At 38.3% G+C, this 19,275-nt stretch overlaps 1 protein-coding gene across 1 annotated transcript in view; it reads right to left on the bottom strand.

Moving 5' to 3' along the window:
* Window positions 1-19,275, bottom strand: part of LOC122787839 (dedicator of cytokinesis protein 7-like) — a 4,057,077-nt gene that overhangs the window by 1,155,288 nt on the left and 2,882,514 nt on the right. The window contains exons 22-23 of the mRNA XM_044054755.1: window positions 16,621-16,758; window positions 2,358-2,497 (exon numbers count right to left, since the gene is read on the bottom strand). Of these exons, the coding sequence (XP_043910690.1) occupies window positions 2,358-2,497; window positions 16,621-16,758 (278 nt within the window). The remainder of the gene's footprint in view (window positions 1-2,357; window positions 2,498-16,620; window positions 16,759-19,275) is intronic.

Below are 19,275 nucleotides of genomic sequence, written 5' to 3'. Positions count from 1 at the left end.
CTTACATGCCTTCCTCCGAGGGAGTTCTTCAGTCAGAACGTCTGAAGAAGACTTGGAAGGGTGATTACCCTGAACAGAGGTTTCCTGAGGCTTGTGCTCTCTGTGTTCTGGGGAGGTGGCCCTTGATAGCTGTAGCTCAGAGGGAGCAGAGGGAAAATCCGAAGTAGGAGGAGCGTTTCCGGAAGCAAGCACCCTCTCCATCACCCGGAAAGCCGGTCCGCCTGAAGAGGAATGGGAGCCCAGAACCGAGGAAGACAATCTCGGAACCGGGGTTACACCCCGCTCCACGCGGCCCGCTCAGGGAACGGAGCCTCAGGCAAGATCGGAGTGGGTGTCGCCCCCGAATCAGAGGACGGAACCGATAAAAAACTTGGAAACGTGCTGGGAGCTGAGGGTTCCACCCCCCAACCATGAGAATGAGGACGGGATGGTTCTGAAGGAACCGAAACCCAAAGGGGGGGCCTTGAAGCTTCAGAGAGATTCACTGTCGGCGCCAAGGAAAGAGTTCCCACCAAGGATGTCAGAACTTTGGGCCTTGGAACCAAAGGATCCGAGGGAGGAGAGTAAGTGGGTGTCATGGGGGCAATAGACCCAAAACCCGAAGTGGGATGAGTTTTTGTGAAATTTGTAATCCCTCTGGCTGACAACAGCTGATCGAACAGGTGCAGCACATCCAATTCAGATAGACTCCTGGTGAACCTTACAGACACTCCAGAAGGGGAGTCAGGTCGGTCCAAAAAGGGCTATAAGCTTGAACTGAAAATGGGTCCAATGATGGGGAGTACTGGGCCCGTGGTGTTGGAAATGTTGACACCAAAGATTCCAACTTGGAGACAGGCAGTAAAGGCACTAACGGTGCTGAGAAAGGACTCGGAGCCGAAGAAATAGCTGGAGTAGAAGTCATAATCGGCTCTGAGGAGATAGTCAGGACCGACTTCAGTGTGGTGAGGGGCGAGGTCGGTGCCGAGGCTACAGAAAAGAATAATGTTGGTGCCGTAGATGGTGCCAAAGGTGGCGCCAATGTAGAAGTCATGGTAATGTCCACAGAGGCCACCGGAGCTAAGCTCAGGACTGAAATGGTAGGAGCCGAGTGAGCGATTTTATGATCCATGGAAGACTTGTCGGCCTTATCCTTATCACCAGTCAGTGAAGAGGGATCGGAATGAGGGCATTTTTTGTCCATCAATGGAGGGGTTAAGACCTGCGATGCAGAAAGGGCCTCTGAGAAAGGTGAAAATAGTAGGACTTTCAAAATAAGCATATTTTTCCTTTCATTCAGTGTACGCTGATAGAAGCTTAGACAAATATGGCAAGGAGGTTTCACAGACAAGTGGGAAACCCCCAGACAATAGACCCAATCATCATGTAAGTTGCTGTTGGGGAGTTTGCCATTGCAGGAAGTGCAATGTTTGAACTCCGAAGTCCCTTTTTTATCAGACATATCCAATACACAATCAAACAGATCCAAAAAAAAGTTACAGAAAAGAAAGAGAGAAAATACCAATGATGGTATTAAGGATACCACAAGGGTAGGGGAGGGCATTTACCAGTGATGGTAAGAGAGAGATACCCGAGGGTAGAGCTAGGTATAGATAACAAGGTAGAAAAGAGTTAGAACAGAAAAAAATTCAAAAATACAGTAAACTTTTATAAAAAGTATAGCACTTAGCTGGAGAGCTCGGTTAAACGTTGTTATATGGCTGCGCGGCAAACAAGATCTGAGGGAACTGGGAGAAGGCCATTGTGGGTAGCAGCTTAGCTCGAGAGTTTTTGGTGTATGCGAGCTAGGTATTAGGCTGACACGGTTCCGAGGGCTCGGAACCGAACCCATCAGTGATGAATGGGGAGATGATTAACAACATCAGATTTAATCTTATTGCTTAGTAGGCATGAAATTCATTACACATTTCCTATTTGTGAGAAAATATGTAAGACATAACCTTTGTCATCCAGTCCATTTGTCTGCATATACATAAAAAAAAAAAAACAAACAAAAAAAAATCAATAAAATTAAGTTTATTGGTAATACAGATCAAATTATAATTAAACCCATACTGAGCATTAAAAAGGCAATGCGAAATGTCCCGGTAGCCTACACTGAAGGTTCAAGTTTCAATTAGCTAAATATTACACATGTAGAAGTGCAAGTATCTCTTACAGATCGCCCACTGTTAAATTAAATATAACAAATCATCACTCACTGTTAAATTATATAACAAATCCAACATTTCTTGACTTAACCTTGGACAGATGATCATTTCAGTTAAGTATGCAGTATTTATTCAGTGCTTAACATGTATAATTTATAGTTAGCCTGTTTCATTATGCTGATAATCTAAAATAATGAAGAATACAACCTTCTTTGGTTGTAGTGAAGTAGTATCCATTTCAGCTTCAGTCACGCTGTGTTTAGGGCTACTCTGTACTCCATCATCCTGGGTTCCATAGCTTAATGAAGTAAAGCTTTGTTTGGCATGACCAGGTTTATGAGGTAAACCTAAGATAAAAGACATGACATATTGACAATCAGGCTGAGAGCGAAAGCATAAGTGTGTGTGTGTGTGTGTGTGTGTTGGCGGAGCTATATGCATAAGACAACAGGTACTCACATGCAATCTGTATTAAAAAGTGAGTTATTCAACACTTAGAAAACCATAAAACTACAATATACTATTAGGTTTGAGTTACTGGATGCTAATACATTTTAAATACTATTAGCATTTCCTGCTAAAAAGATTTGTTTTCATAGTAAAGCAGATAAAGGGGATTACATATATCTGTCCATAACTGCATTTTTTTTTCTGTATATCAGAGATTATAAAGAGGATTACATCATTAGGGCTTTCAACCCATCTACAGATTTACGTGTGACTCATGTTTAAAATGAACACTGATAGATGTTTTAATAACGTTTTTAAAAAGATACACAAATATTCAATAATACAAACAAATAGCTGCATTTTTTCATCTTTAGCATCTTCAATTCTAAAGTGCCAGCAAAAAGAGTCTGAAGACCTCTTTAATTATCCAATGATGTCCCTTTGTGGCTGCATCTTCAAGGTTTGTTCAATCATCTGCTTTGTTAAGGCTCCCCAATGATTGAATGAACCTGGAGAAGGCACCACTGATGATGGTCTTATAAGTGCCTCTCCTGCTAGAAAGGTAAACTGAGCCAAGGATTCACCCGGATCCACCAGCTTTGGTGAGAAATGAGAGGGCCAGCATCAGTGACCAGATCTGAGAAAGAGCTGCATCCATTGGCTGAGCAGTTTTCTGTGCAGGACTCAAGGGTTCTGATGGGACTGGAGACAGTTTCCTGTTCTTATCTGACCTCTTTTCAGATTACTTGCCTTTCTCCCTTTCTTTCTCTTTAGGTTTTTCTTTGTTTTTTTGTTTTGATCCCCCCTGTTAGCTGTGGACACAGAAGGAGTGGCAGTAGATCTTGATGAGTTGACAGATGAGTTGACAGATCTGTTTATTGAGGGATCAGACCTTTCAAAACCAGTTTGTTCCTACTGCCCTGAATGCCCCTGACACTAAAGGAGGAACAAGCCACACATTTGGTATTAAAATGAGCTGCCCCTAGGCTATATAAGCAAAGAGAGTATGGATCCTGTAGCAAGATCTCATGGCTGCAGGCCATGCATTTTTTGACCACCTGAATGTTGTCTATCATGGGAAGGGCAAGTTATCGAGAAAGCACAAAATTGTTCTGCCAAAGTTAAAAAAAAACTAACATGGAACACCACTTTACTGTATAGTACATATCAAGAAAATATAGCAAATAAACTATATTTAAGTTAAGGGAGCAAAGCTATAAAGGATAGAAGGAATGTATATTTATTTTTTTTTTAAGATTTAGTAGGTAATACAAGAGGAGGTGAAAGAGGAATGGAAATCTGCCGAAAAAGTTACAGAGAAGAAAATAAGCACTCAGCTCTACAACTATTTTTCAGAGTGCTTGAAAACATGATCTTCTTGATCAAGCAGCAAACGAGATCTGAGAGACTGTGAGTAGGGGAATAGTCAGAGCCTTGGTTCAACAGTTTCTAAAGGTACTGAGGTTGGATCCATTCGCATCTGATAACCAAAATCTTGAATCAGTTGAGAAAAGATGACACTGGATTTAAAAGCTAAAGCAATCCAAGTGGAGACCACAAATTTTAAAACAGCGAGATAGATTAACTAGGAAAGAGATCACAGGTCAATTAAGGTTAATAACCTGTGAATTGAGGGTGAAACTAAGAACTAAACCTTCTATTTAAAGGGTCAAATAAAAGGTTTCAAGGCCTTCCTGGAAAATCTCACTCAGACTCTGCCATAGATTGCTGTGAGGGAAAGGTTAATTTGTTTTTGCTTTCCTGTATTATCCATTGCTTCATTGCCTTCTTCTGTTTTGTATATTGTGGCATATTTTCTTTAAAGTGCTTTTTATGTGCATTCTGATTTTAATTTCGTATTTAAACTAGAAAAGATACCATGTCTGTGTCTCTTTTGAGTCACAAAGAAATTACAATTTCCCCCACTTCTCACTGTGGTGCTCTTGTATTTTAAATTTCACTTGGTAAACAAGTCTATCTAACTGATTTCCTCATAAACAAGATCTTTGAAAAGAGTGGACTTTAGTTGATTTTGTTAAACTTGGAAACTAAAAGGCATTTTGTCTTACTTCATGTCATTAATATTTGGAAGGACACTGAGATGAGGGGAAGAGGAAGGAAAAAAGAAAGTGTAAGTAAAACAATTTCTATTCTTAAAAGTATTTCTATGAAACTTTTCATTGTATAAATTGCATGCAGTACAGTACGCATTTTAGTTGTTCTTGTATGTAATGAAGATGCTAAAGTAAACAGATGCATTTTTTCTTTCTTTCTTTTTTATTGTTAAGAAATGTATGCATTACAATGTAAAAATAGAAAAAAGTTAGACAAAAGCATGTTTAAGTTAATAGGCAGTAATCTTGAGGGTGTTGAGGTGGGGGATGGGGTGCAAAAATACACCAGTCATAATGTATGTAGAACCAATAAGGGTTCTCTTACTTTTGCGTAAGTGAATGTCTTGATTAAGACCCTTGGCTAACACATTTTAAGTGGAAACAAGTACATAAAAGAACACTAAATATAATGAAAAGTCTTTTAGCAATAAATGTTCCAGCTTGTCTTTAGAAGCGTACAGCTGAATATTACATTTTTTTTTCTTTTAGATTTCCCTGAAGACAAGCTGATTATATGGCAATAAAAATCCAGAATACTGGTTTCTTCAAAGCTCAAAGTTAATGTTTTCTAAAAGTATGGAGGGGAATAAAGATAAAAAAGAAAGGACACCAATTAGTGCAAGTAGAAGCACAGGCAATTAGATGCGGCTTAGCATGGATAACCTCAACTTTAGGTTAATTAAGGACTGTGTTTGAAGCTGTCTATTTGGGACACTTCTTCCTATTAGGAGGGTTAAACCATTATTTGAAGATGTACATAGTTTTATGTGTTTGTATTATGTTAACAGGTTATGGGTATATTCTGGGGGTGGTTTTTTGAGGGTTTCATCAAAACAAAAGGTTTTGTAAAATGTGACATAGGTGCCAATGTTGAGGAAAATAAACTGTACAAAGGATGTACATGTATCACAAAACCTGGAAATATATAACAGGTGGTAATAATGGCTATTTATGTTAATGTAGACACTTTACATATTATTTTGGAATATGAATAGCCTTACAGGTATAGACAGAAAGGAAAGAGTATTTGATTATATTAAGAATTGCAGAGTGCAAATAGCAATGCTACTGGACAAGCGTTTGGAAAGAAGTGAGCATGTGTATTTGATAAAGAAAGGATTTCAGGATGGATATTCAGCAGAAAATCAAGGAGAAAAGAAAAGATGAGTACTTATATTAATTGCCAGACGAGCTCCAGTAGTGATAGAGGAGGGGAAAAGATGATAATAGTAGATCTGTGGTAAGATACTAAGTATTCCAGACGTTATAGTTAGTGAGTCAGATAAAATGAAAGTATTTATTTTATTTATTTATTTTATTTTTATTTATTTAACATTTGTTGACCGGGAATGTCCGACTAGGTTCCACAGAGCCTGTTTTCAGCGGAGGCCCGGGGAGAAACGCTCCAGATGCATGTTTTTGGAAAGTGGGAGGAAACCGGAGTACCCGGAGGAAACCCACGCGAACACAGGGAGAACATGCAAACTCCACACAGAAGGCACCCCAGCCGAGAATCAAACCGGAGAACCTCTTGCTGTGAGGTGACAACGTTAACCGCTGCACCACCGTTTAAAAATGGAGTAGAAGTACAAGAAAAAGAGATATGACTGAGATGTATTGCAGTATAAGGGAAGCCTCATAGAACAAGTTGAGGCACAATTGCAGAGTACTAGAGAAAGTAAGGGAGTACCTGGATAATATGCACAAGTTTAGAAATTTTGCTGTTAAGCAACTGTTTTTTGATATTAACTCCAGGGCCAAAAACTTTTGACTCAACAACTTAGGCAACAGAAATTAGAACAGGTTGTTGCCAAATGTAAGGAGCCTATAACAAGAAAAATAACCAATAATCCTGTAGAGGTATTAGAGATAGTTTAGAAATTTTATGAAAGTATATATAAAGCAGAGAAGTGGGGAAATCAAGAAAAAAACACAAATGGAAATATTTATGGAAGGATTAAATATGACAAGATTACAAGTGGGTGAGGCTCAACAATTAAAAGTTCAGATAGGAGAAGATGAGGTAAAAATGGTGATGTATAACCAATCTGCTGGAAAGTTTCTAGGAATAGATGGCATTCAAGTGGAAGTTTGGAAGCTATGAGAGAAGAAAGTGGTAACAATCTCGAAGATTTTTGTTTAACAGTATTTTAAAAGAAGGGAAGTCACCAACATTCTGGAAAAATCTATGACAGATGTAATACCTAAAGAAGGCAAAAATCCATCAGATCCAGCTTCCTATAGGCCCATTTCAATTTTAAATCATGATTATGTAGTGATTATGTATATAATGGCTAAAAGAATGACAAAACAGTTACCAAATTATATATGTATATACACACTCTTGGAAAATGGCTCTAAGTGGAATCGGGGGAAATGAGCTCATATTTTATTTTAAGTGCTTCTAAGCTATAACAAAGTGATTTAGTGGAATTCAAACAAACCTGTTTAGTACAACTGATAGTTTTTTTTAGTGCATGTCATGGACAGGTAGTATCTGCTCCGTTCATCCTCATTGCACTCGGGCTCGCTCCACTTTCTACCCTACCCCATTTCCCATCCACTCCTGCTATACCTACATTTATTTTAAGCTAGTCACCCCCACTCACTCCGTTATCCAATCCCACGAGTGACTTCATTTACATTACTCTTAATTATAGTCTCTTCTCCCAACTATTACAACACAGCAATACATTTTCTCAAAAAACACAACTACTAAAAGAAATCTACTATAACAGCATGTTACCCTGCTAAAATTCTGCTATCATAATCCTATCAATAGCAGCACATCTTACCTCATAACACATTCACCTAAATGAATCGACACCCCCTATAATACTCCATTCCCCTATCCACCACTGATAAAATCTATTAGTATTAAACTATCACCCTCAATCTATAAAACTGATTGCATCAATCACATGACCTATACTATAATCCCACAACAAAACTGTTCCCATATTTCCTTAAAATATGATACACCTATACTCAATTTCTCCAAGACCATAACACATATAGTTTCACAACTAACCCTCAGTGGAGACAGCCATCCAAATTCTGGCCCCAAAACCAACCTATCCCAACATCATCCCCAATTTGGCAACCAAGGTATACTAAATATCTCTTGGAAATGATCTGAACTTCTATTATTAAATTTAAACCTTAGAAGTATTGTAAACAAAACCCAAGAACTTCACGCCATACTCTCTCTCTATACTCACCAGACATTGCTCTGGTCACTAAAACCTGGCTATAGCCAGAAATTAACAACAATGAAGTCCTATCTTCAGGATATAGTTTTCATAGGGTAGACAGAAAGGGCAAAAAAGGAGGGGGAATAGCCATTCTATTAAAAAATAACCTTATTCTAGAAATCTTATAACAAAATACTCCTGATTTCAACAATGCAGAAGCACACTAAGGATCAACTAAAGATCAACTCCAAGAAATATCTAAACATAGTTGGTACCTATATAACTCCAGGAAATGATATTTCTACTTTAGAACACATCTTCTACTGGTATTCAAAATCTCTGTGCCAGGAAACAATTATTATGGGGAACTTCAATATAGACTGGCTTACTTGTAAGTCACAAAATCCTACAAATCACACTTACCTCCACGGTTTCACCCAAATCATTCAAAATCCCACAAGAATTGACAAATTGTCAAACAGGCATTCCATCATAGAGTGGATACTAACAAACAGACCTTCTCTCTACATACATGTTGGAGGTCTCCCAGATAGTCTCAGCGATCATCTTCCAACCTTTCTACTTAGGCAATGAACAAATCCACCTAAACACACTACATACCATATAATTAGGAACAAAAGGAACTTCACCCCTCAAAATGTCATATCCATCCTTAAGCTCTGTAACTGGGTACCACTAAAACCCCTCCCCCTAGAAGAAGCCGTAGAATATTTCAACTTCACTTTCCTGAATGTTTTGAACAGACTAGCTCCTCCAAGAAAAATTAGAATAAAAATCTCCCCTTTTAAAAAGCTTACTTACACGCAATTTATGATCACCAATAAATTATATTTCACTCCAGTCCACTTAAATAAATTTAACCCGAGTGTATCTTCTGCATGCCCCTGCTGCTCCTACCCTCAGGCTGAAATTTTACATATACTATGGTTTTGCAGATACTCCCACAGTATTTGGTGCTCTCTCAAAGTGAGGCTTGACAAGATGGGATACCATAAATCAACCTTATCATGGGAAATGGCATTACTACATGTCACTAATCTTGAAATGTCAAAACTGAGATTACATATCTTGGTTACAGTCTGTCTGTTAGTCAAATTCTACATTAACAAACACTGGATTGATCACACTAAGATGTCCTGGAGAGGGTTTAGAAGTTTGGCTATTAAATACATTACTTCACATAAACTTCTAATAACAAACCCATGCAAGCGTTCCTTTTATCTAACATTTTGGAATTCCATATCTGAGCACTTAGCTGATAACTAAGTATGCAGAATCTAAGGTATTACAGCATTTCTACATGTTCACCCTATATATATATATATATATATATATATATATATATATATATAAAATTCTTTATTTCCCCATTTCTTCATACCTTTACTGTACGATGGCTCAAGATAAGTATTATGCCTTTCCTTTTACTTGCTCTAGCACTTTCAACTATGGCAATTACTTTATGTCCAGCTACAATATTCACCCTCTTGCTTTTAGAGTGTGCATTAAGGTTTACTTTTTGGGGTTATATTTCTTGTATGCAGCACTATTATACATATTGTATATAGTTGGTTGTTATATGTTCTCTTCTGTATTAATGCTCATTGTTAAACTGCAATTATTTGTGATATTAATATTTTGTAAAATCAATAAAATTTCTATTTGAAAAAAAAAAGAATAAAATCTAACTATGGCCCGTGATTAACCAAAGAAATCAGATCACTGTTAAAGATGAGAGATAAAGATTGGGATCTATGGCACAAAGGCAAATCACAAGTAACTAAGCAAGCATATCAAGAACTTAGAAATAAGAAATAAAGCTAAAAAACAAATCGATAATCAAAAATAACCGGCCGTCCAACCAGTTCCAACACTCTGTTCTTTATTAACGAAAGACACTGATACACAAATGCTATTCACACAATTCCTTTTACATTTTCGTCTTAAAAAAACTTCTTCAGATGAGCGTACTAACCATTAATGGATGTTTAAAAACCTTTGTGTCCCTCCAATTAACCAATGTAATGCAGTAATCAATTAATTATGTTAATGTATCATGACTAATAAAACCTCAGAAAAACAGCTAAAATCACAAAATACATTTAAAAACTGTATAAATCATCTGTTAAATCAAAATGTTTTTACATATTTTAAATAGAAAATAGTGGGTGGTAACGGATTAAAAAATGAATGAATAATACTGAATGAATAATAAATTAAAAATACATTTGATCTATATACATATCTATATATATCTATATATATATATATATATATATATATATATATATATATATATATATATATATATATATATATATATATATATATCTCTATATATGTACATATAAAAATATATAAATATAGATATAGATATATATATATATATACATACATACATATATATATATATATATATATATATATATATATATATATATATATATAAATGTAATACAATGGCTCCATCTGCTGGACAGACATAAAAACAGACTACATGAATCTATCTAAAATACAAATCATATAAATTAATAAAACCATTTGTAAAAATATATATAAAATTGTAAATAAAAACTTTGTTATTAGAGTAAGTATTACAATTATATGTCATGTATAGGAAAATTATCTCAAATATTTCAAAGTTTGGCTGATCTAAGCTTCAGTACAGGGATCAATGAAACTGTCATTTAATTCTGGGTGGCTACTAGCTTCCAGGACTAGTTGCCAATAAAGCTCTCTATACTCTAACCTAGTTTCCCAGGGACCTCCTCTTGGGTCTGCAGGTATTACTTCAATCACAAAAAAACAATATTCAGCCCCCTTACACACTTGAGTATGTTTAAACAAGGCACTGTTTTCATTCATTCTCCTAATGTCATATCTATGGTCATACATTCTTTGTTTTAATTTTCTTTCTGTTTTTCCCACATAGAATGAATCACATGTGTTACATAAGGCTAAATATATGACACCTTTAGTGCTGCAGTTGCATCCTCTATGGTACTAATGTAGTTGTTTCTACATTTAAAGTATATTGTATCACCAGTCTGTATACATAAACACTAGGTACAGTTACCACATTTGTATGTACCTTTCCTAGTACTTAAATAACCTCCACCATTACTGTAATATGTACCTCTCTCTAATATATTTTTAATATTATGACCCTTCCTATAAATACATACAAATAAATAATTAATTTTACGGGCGTTTTTTAGATGACATGTTTTTTTGGGTCAACACAGAAAACAAGTTTAAAGAATTTTTACATTATTTATTGAACACCAATTTTTTTAAAGTTTACATATGAACTCAATAATACAGAGTTAAATTACTTAGACATAAATACACAAAAGGACAACAATGGTTTTGGATCTAAAATACACAGGAAAAAGACATTCTCAAATTCATACCTATATTGCACTAATGTCCACACTCCCCATCAGAAAAGAGGGGTAGTAAAGGAACAACTGGTTCATGCTAGTAGGTTGACTTCGGACGACAAGGATTTTCAAACTGAGTGTGAGGTTTTAATTAAATTGTTTAAGGCTAGAGGTTATCCTTGTGAACTGTTGATGAAAATATATGCAGACGTATTAGAGATAAGGAAAACAAGGTTTGCTCCCATTTTGGGTATAGATAATTACACCAGATAAAATTAGTCCAGACAAAAACACTGAAAATGAAGCATACCAATCCACACTAATTACTACATTTGATGGGGAAACTGGACTGGTGAGGAGAACTATTGAGAATGAGTGGAACAAATTTGCTAAGATATCAGACTTGAACATTATTTTTGACAAACTACTCAAATGTATTCATAGGAAGGGTCATAATATTAAAAATATATTAAAAATGTATAAATTATATTAGAGAGAGGTACATATTACAATAATGGTGGAGGCTATTTAAGTAATAGGAAAGGTACATACAAACGTGCAAACTGTACCCAGTGTTTATGTATACGGACTGGTGATACAATATACTTAAAATGTAGAAACAAGTACATTAGTACAATAGGGTATGCCAACTGCAACACTAAAGGGGTCATATATTTACCCTTAAAGGACTGCTTAACAGGGCATCAGCAAGCTGTAAGATGGCAACAAAACCTATCTCCTCTACTGCCCATTGTTGTGTCCCACAAGGATCCATTCTAGGTCCCCCCCTTTTTAAATTATTCACTAACAATCTGCACATTGCTACTTTGAATGCCTCCCTTGGCCAATATGCAGATGATTCTACATTGATATGCGCTGCACCTACATTACAATAGCTACAACAACTAACACAACAGTCCTTCTCTGCTGTCGAAACTTGGCTATCTAAAGCTCAACTTATTCTGCACCCTAACAAGACCAAATTTATGCTCTTCCAACCCACTAGAGGTACAGATCCCCCAACATCATTTAATGCCACATCTACAAATAATATCACCATTATTTCTGTATCTAAAACTAAACATTTGGGTGTCATTATTGACAACACCATGAAATTTGACCTTCAAATAGCCCAGACAGTAAAGAAAGTACATAAAAATTGGTACTCCTTATAGGAATAAGCAGTATCTAACTAATAGCACAAAAGCCACCATTGCAGGAACACACCTGACGTCCACACTCCTTTATGCCTTACCTATTCTCACAAACCTAAAAACGTTAGACTTAGCAAAGTTAGACACCTGCTATAATAAGATCTCTAAGTTTGCAACAGACTCCAATTGTAGATCTCACCATTGCCTAGCATCAAACAACTTATCCGGCTAGAACTACCTCATCTTTTAACTTATAACCAACTTACTACAGCCCATACAATTCTAAACCAACCTGAGAAAAACCCTGCCCTACAAACCCTTCTACTTCCCTACATTAGTGATTGGGGCTCAGGTAATAAATCTCTATTAAACGTAATCAATACCAACAACTCTGCAGGATATTCCCTTTATTCAACTTGCATAGCCAAAATCTGGAACTCCTTGCCTACATATGTAAGATCAACTATAAACTCCTCACATTTAAAACAATTACTCAAATCCCACCTAACACAAAGCTGGGCTCATGCACCAGCCCTGGTGAGGTCCCACTGAGCTCCTTCTCACATCCCCTCTCTCGTCTTTCCTTGCCCATCGTAGTCCTCACTAAAACTTATCTTATTCTGAAATACCTCCCACATACTTGTCCTACTGCCCCCAGACACTCACCAATTCTTATTCTCAAGGAGTAACTGCTCTATGATCTCTTTCTTACTATACTCTCCCTTTTGGTATGTAAAAACATATACTTAATATTATCTCTTGAACAAAGTAAGCATATATGTATTAATTGAATGTAAAAAGATATAACACTCTCTGTTACTACTACTGATTTGTATATAATATGTGTAAAATTGATATATATGAAACACTTTGTATGTATTTCTCTGTATCTATGTACAGCTCTGTTGTAAATGTTGAACTTTTCTACCCAGGCCTCCTTTGAAAAGGGACTTCTGTCCAGTCAGACTTTCCTGGTAAACAAATAAATAAATAAAAATAAATAAGTTTCATTTATGTGAGATGCTTATGGACATATCTGGAGGGAGGGAGACCACTAGAAATCCACGGAATATTATTTTATGGCATACATGAGGATGAGAGAGATTGATGGATACTAAGCTAGCAGTTCAGTACTATGGTAGTTGTTGAGTAGTGGTCAGCTGACTACAGTTTGCATAACATGGTGCAGATATTGTGGGAGTCTGCACTTCACATGTTCAGTCTGACAAACCGCCCATATTCTTTTAATTATTGTTCAGTGAAGAATGCCAGATTCATCCTTGCCAAGCACAGTTTCTCCTTCTGAGTAGAAGCCTATAATTGGATAAACCTTTCTGTAATGGTAGCTGCTGCCTTTGACAGATGCCTCCAGTTTTATGGCCTTGAGAGGCAGAATGTGCCATCATGAATTCTGTGTAGGTTTAGGATCACCAGGTGTATCTGTCTGCATTGCATGGATCATGCTATCCCTAACAAAACTAAGATGCTATTCTCCAAAGAAAAGGAAGCCAATCTGGTGGTCCCTTGCCATAAACAAACTCTAAAACAGGAGAAAGAAACTATTGCAAAAAAGAGTAAAATCCCATGATTGGAGGAACTCCCTGGCAGCCTCATTAAGAAGCTGAGATCCCTCATAAAATCCTCCAAAGCTAGTTACGAAAACAAAATCACCACTTAATTCTAAAGACAACCACAAAGTATTCTATAGCTATGTCAAGAATCTCAATGGCAACACTCAGATTTGCTCTGCGTTACGGCACAATGAAACTAAATATACAGAACCAACTGATAATTGCCAACATCCTGGCAGATAGGTTCAGTGCTAACTTTACCCCCCTCTCACCCACTAAAGGGCCCATCTCTATACCAGAAGAATGCAAAGTTCCTGTAATCACGGCTGCACAGGTGAAAACCACACTCTCCAAAGCCAAGAACACAGCATCTATGGGACCTGACAACATCCCAGGCTGCGTTCTACACGAACTACAAAATGAACTGGCACACCACCTAAGCACCATGTTCAGTCATAGCCTCACCTCAGGCTTTGTGCCCACTGAATGGTGCACAGTGACGATTATCCCACTCCACAAAGGGGAAGCCACCACGGACCTTGGGAACTACCGCCCCATTAGCCTAACGAGCCTGGTCTGCAAGGCCATGGAACTTATAAACAAAGACATTGGTAATCTCCAAACTCTGGACCCCACCCAGTTCGAGTTTGTAAAAGGCAGATAATGTCTCCTAAACCTGATAGACTTCTTTGAGGCAGTCACCAAAGAGGCAGACGAGGCTAAGGTGGTTCACACAGCCTATCTAGATCTTGCCAAGGCTTTTGACACCACCCCCCCCACTCTGGAATTATAGATAAACTCACTAAACTAGGTATAGATCCCTATGTCACAAGATGGGCTGCCACCTGGCTCACTGATATAACCCACACTGTGAAAGTAGCAGACTCCAAATCCGACTTCAGACCAGTGACAAGTGGTGTACCACAGGGTTCAGTCCTGGATCCTCTCCTGTTTGGTATTTACTTTTCCGAAGTACAGGCTAACAAAGAAGGTCTTTGGCTAACGAAGTTCGCAGATGACTGCAAACTAGGAGCCATAATCGAAGCTCCTAATGATGTGGACATCCTACAAAAGGATCTCACTAAGACAGATGCCTGGTGTCAAAGCCATGGTCTCAAGCTCAATGCCAAAAAGTGCATTGTCATTCCCTTTGGTAAAAACTCTGTACCCATGAGCTACCACACAGGTGGTAGTCTACTTAACACTGAAAGTGTGATAAGAGACCTTGGGACACAGGTGGACAGTGGTCTCTCCTTTGATAGTCACATCACCACAGTGGTCAGGAAATCCTTCTACATGGCACACCTCATCACAAAAGGTTTCTCATCCAGGAAAAAAGAGGTCATTGTTCCCCTCTATTCATCACTCATTGGACCCATTATAGAGTACAATGACCCTTTTGGTATGTACCTCACAAGACATCTACAACAATTGGAAAGGCCGGAGAAATACCTCACAAACAGGATTACCAGCCTCAAACAGATGCCCTACGCAGACCGTCTCAAAAAACTCCAGCTTTACTCCGTCACATATCGCCTAATCAGAGGCAATCTCTGCCTAACATACAAAGCTATGTCAAACCCAGAGCTGTTGGATATGCTCCACTTAAAGAAATTCCAATCCCTCCATGCTACACGCTCTAGGGACCTAAATGTTGTCACCACAATAAACAGAACATGCTGGAGGGACAGATTCCTGTCCCAGAGATTTCCCATATCTGGAACAAACTACCTATCTATATCAAACAAAGCTCCCATTAGCACACTTCAAGAAAAATCTTGATGACTGCATGGGAAATAGGAAATTCACCCCGGGGATCACCTCTGTGGCTCTGCTCGACACGGGCACAGGAAAATAATTTTCTTGGGTGGCGAAAGCCAGGGTACCTTTTTGGCTAGGCTTATATAGGCCCTAGGGCCAATAGCCTAGTACCTACCTATGAACCTTTATGGCTGGCTCTCATAACAAATCTGCCACATAATTCCAACATACAGCTTAGTACCAGTAATAGGCTAATAATGACTTTTTTGTAAAAGTGCAGAGATTGACAGTATGAATGCTAATTTTGTGAATTAAACAGCATGTAATAATATTCACACAAAGCTGTGCAACTGTAATTTTTTTCTGGCATGAGGTGTTGTCACCCCACACATTCCCCATGCCAAGGCTTTACCCCCTGTACTTTCTTAACTGATATAACTAACAGTGAGTTTGCTGTACTTCTGGGAAAAGAGTATTTCTCCATTACAAACCTGATTTTTGCACTATTCTATTATTTGCACACTAAACCTTCGGACAGATACTCTCTCAATGCTGTCCATTAGAGACTTGTTATACTGTCAGTAATAATGGTGTTTGACTTTTAATTTACTCACACACTGGCAAAACTATTCTGTGTTCTGCTTATATATTATACAGACAGTGTGGTTTATAACTGACAAATCACATTTTCCATTTAAAGACCATATCTTGTTAAATAGTATAAATCTGAGTATATCTGCTGCCTTATCTTCTTTTGTCAGGTATAACTATTATCAGTAATATGTGTTTGTAGATGTTTTACATAATGCCAGCAATATTTACCAGATGTATCGAATACATAATAAACATACGAAGCTAACAGACTGTTGCGGCCCATTAAATCTTTTTTCATCTCTTCATTTTTCTCAAGGGAGTCCACGATTGTCACCAAGGTTGCAAAAATGTCACTTGAAATGTCAGCTGTTGGAGAAAAATACACAATCAATATAGACAGTTCAAAGTATTAAAATGATCAGTGCGATACAGTAATTTTATACGCAAAAAAAAAAAAACCTGTTTCTATGTCTCTGGCTTCAGCATTTATTTTCACATAGCACATAGAATATATGCAGTAAAAATACAATCAAAGGAACCAAAATGTACATCATTGGCTTACTACATTTTGTCAGTTTTATCATGTGCATTGTGAATGATACTGCTAGTCTGTTTTAACTATAACATGCATATTGTCATGCATCTGTCTTCTCTTCAATCTACAAATACACAAGCAGACCTATCCATGCAGTGAAATGCAAGGCACGCTCAATAGAGTGCCTACCCACCACTCATACAAACTAAAAATGCTACTTCACAGATTGCAAGATACTGGAATAAAGCAGTATATACAGAGTCTAACCTGCACATGGTACGATGACAAAAGGCAGAGCACAAACATCTATAGCAACATGAGAAGTTCAACCACACTGATATGCTGCCCACATATATAGATGCCTGTCAAATGCGTGTGTGTGTGTGGGGGGGGGGGGATCGGGATTGTACAGGAAAGCAGGAAAAAGGTGACCTATGCACAGTGCAGAGCGAGGCACATAAAAACAATACAGGAATATGCAAGATGGGAGAAGAGATAAAGAGACATAGAAAAGCACAAACAAATGGGGTGGATGTCCACACAAAGATGGCGAGATATGTGTTAGACATAGAGTAGAGACAAATAGCAATGTAGAAGATTGGGCATGGTGATGACATAAGAAGACATCAGGCTGGGGATAATTTCTGGGACACTAAATCTGTGGAACATTACCCACTGCTGCTACCTGATACCTCCTTGTGCATACAATTAGGATAGGGTAGCTACTAGATTCTGCTGACAGACCTGCTGAGATTGTGAACATTTCTGCTGTCTGTAACACCAATAATGCTTTACCCCTTTATGTCTGGCTCACACTGCTGCACCATTTTCCCACTCGGGACTATGGACTGTGATCAAGTTCACCTTGTATGCAAGTCATTGTTGCATCATTTCTGTTCCTGCCTTCATTTGCATGTCATTTGTATAGATTCTCTGTGGCACACTTCTGCTCACTACACTGTAACACAACTTTGTACTAGGAACAGCTAGCCGTGCATGGCCATTTCCTGTACAACTGCAACTTTCCTATAAGTTCCAGCCTTTGACTGTCATCAGAAACAGATGTGTTATAGACCCATCAGCCTAACTAGCCTGATCTGCAAAGGCCATGGAGTGGATTATGATGGACCTCAATAACAAGGACATTAGCAACCTCCAGACACTTGATCCCACACAGTTTGGTTTTGTCAAGGGGCGGTCATGCTTGTTAAATTTGTTTGACTTCTTTGAGACAGTCACTAAGGCCATAGATGAGGGGAAGACTGTGCACACCGCCTACCTTGACCTGGCCAAAGCTTTCAATACTATTCCCCACTCAGGTATAATAGATAAACTCTCTCAACTAGGCATCAATCCATATGTTACCAGATGGGTAGCAAACTGGCTCACTGATAGAACCAAATAGGGGAAGCCATCTCAAGTAATAGACCCGTAACGAGCGATATACCCCAGGGATCGGTCTTGGGGCCTCAGCTGTTTGGGATATACTTCTCGGAGATGCAGGTCAGATCTAGTGGGCTATGGCTGACCAAGTCTGCAGCTGAATGCAAGCTGGGTGGTGTCATCAATTCCCCTAGTGATGCGGACATCCTCCAAGAGGGTCTCACCCAAACAAATGACTGGTGCCAGAAACATGGCCTCAAACTGAATGCCAAAAATGCATCATCATCATCCCTTTTGGGGAGAGTGACGTCGCCACAAATTATCACATTGATAATAAGGTACTAAGCATGCAATCAGTCATGAGAGACTTGGCCAACCAGGTTGATAGCAAACTGACTTTTGACCACCATATTGCCTACGTTGTATGGAAAGCTTTCTACATGGCCCATCTCATTAGTAAGGGTATCTCATACAGGGATAAGGTGGTCATAACATCCCTGTATTCTTCCCTTATAAGACCCATTATTGTGTACAATGCCCCTTTCGGCATGTACCTCACAAAGCACATGCAGCAGCTGGAGAGACCACAAAGGTTCCTCACCTGGAGAATCCAGGGCCTCAAACATCTACCCTATACAGATAAGCTAAAAGTGCTGTCCCTCTACTCAGTCTCCTACAGACTCCTCAGAGGTGACCTCTGTGTGGCATACAAAGCAATCTCAGACCCCGCCGTGATGGGAGTGCTGCATATTCGCAAGTCAAGCTCCACTTGAGTAACCTGCATGCAAGACCTCATCCTGGTCTGTGACATTAATAGGACTTGTTGGCGGGACAGATTTGCGTTCCAGAGACTCCCCCTTTTGTGGATAAGACTCTGTCTCCACATAAACCAGAGTACCCCATTAAACCTTTTTAAGCACAACCTGGATAACTGGATGGGGAACAGAAAATACACCCCTGGGATT

Source organism: Protopterus annectens, chromosome 13.part0 (genome assembly GCF_019279795.1).
Source record: "Protopterus annectens isolate FY-2018-M chromosome 13.part0, PAN1.0, whole genome shotgun sequence".
Lineage (NCBI taxonomy): Eukaryota > Metazoa > Chordata > Ceratodontiformes > Protopteridae > Protopterus > Protopterus annectens.
Note: the sequence above shows the minus strand (reverse complement) of the source record. Positions and strands in the feature narration are given on the sequence as shown.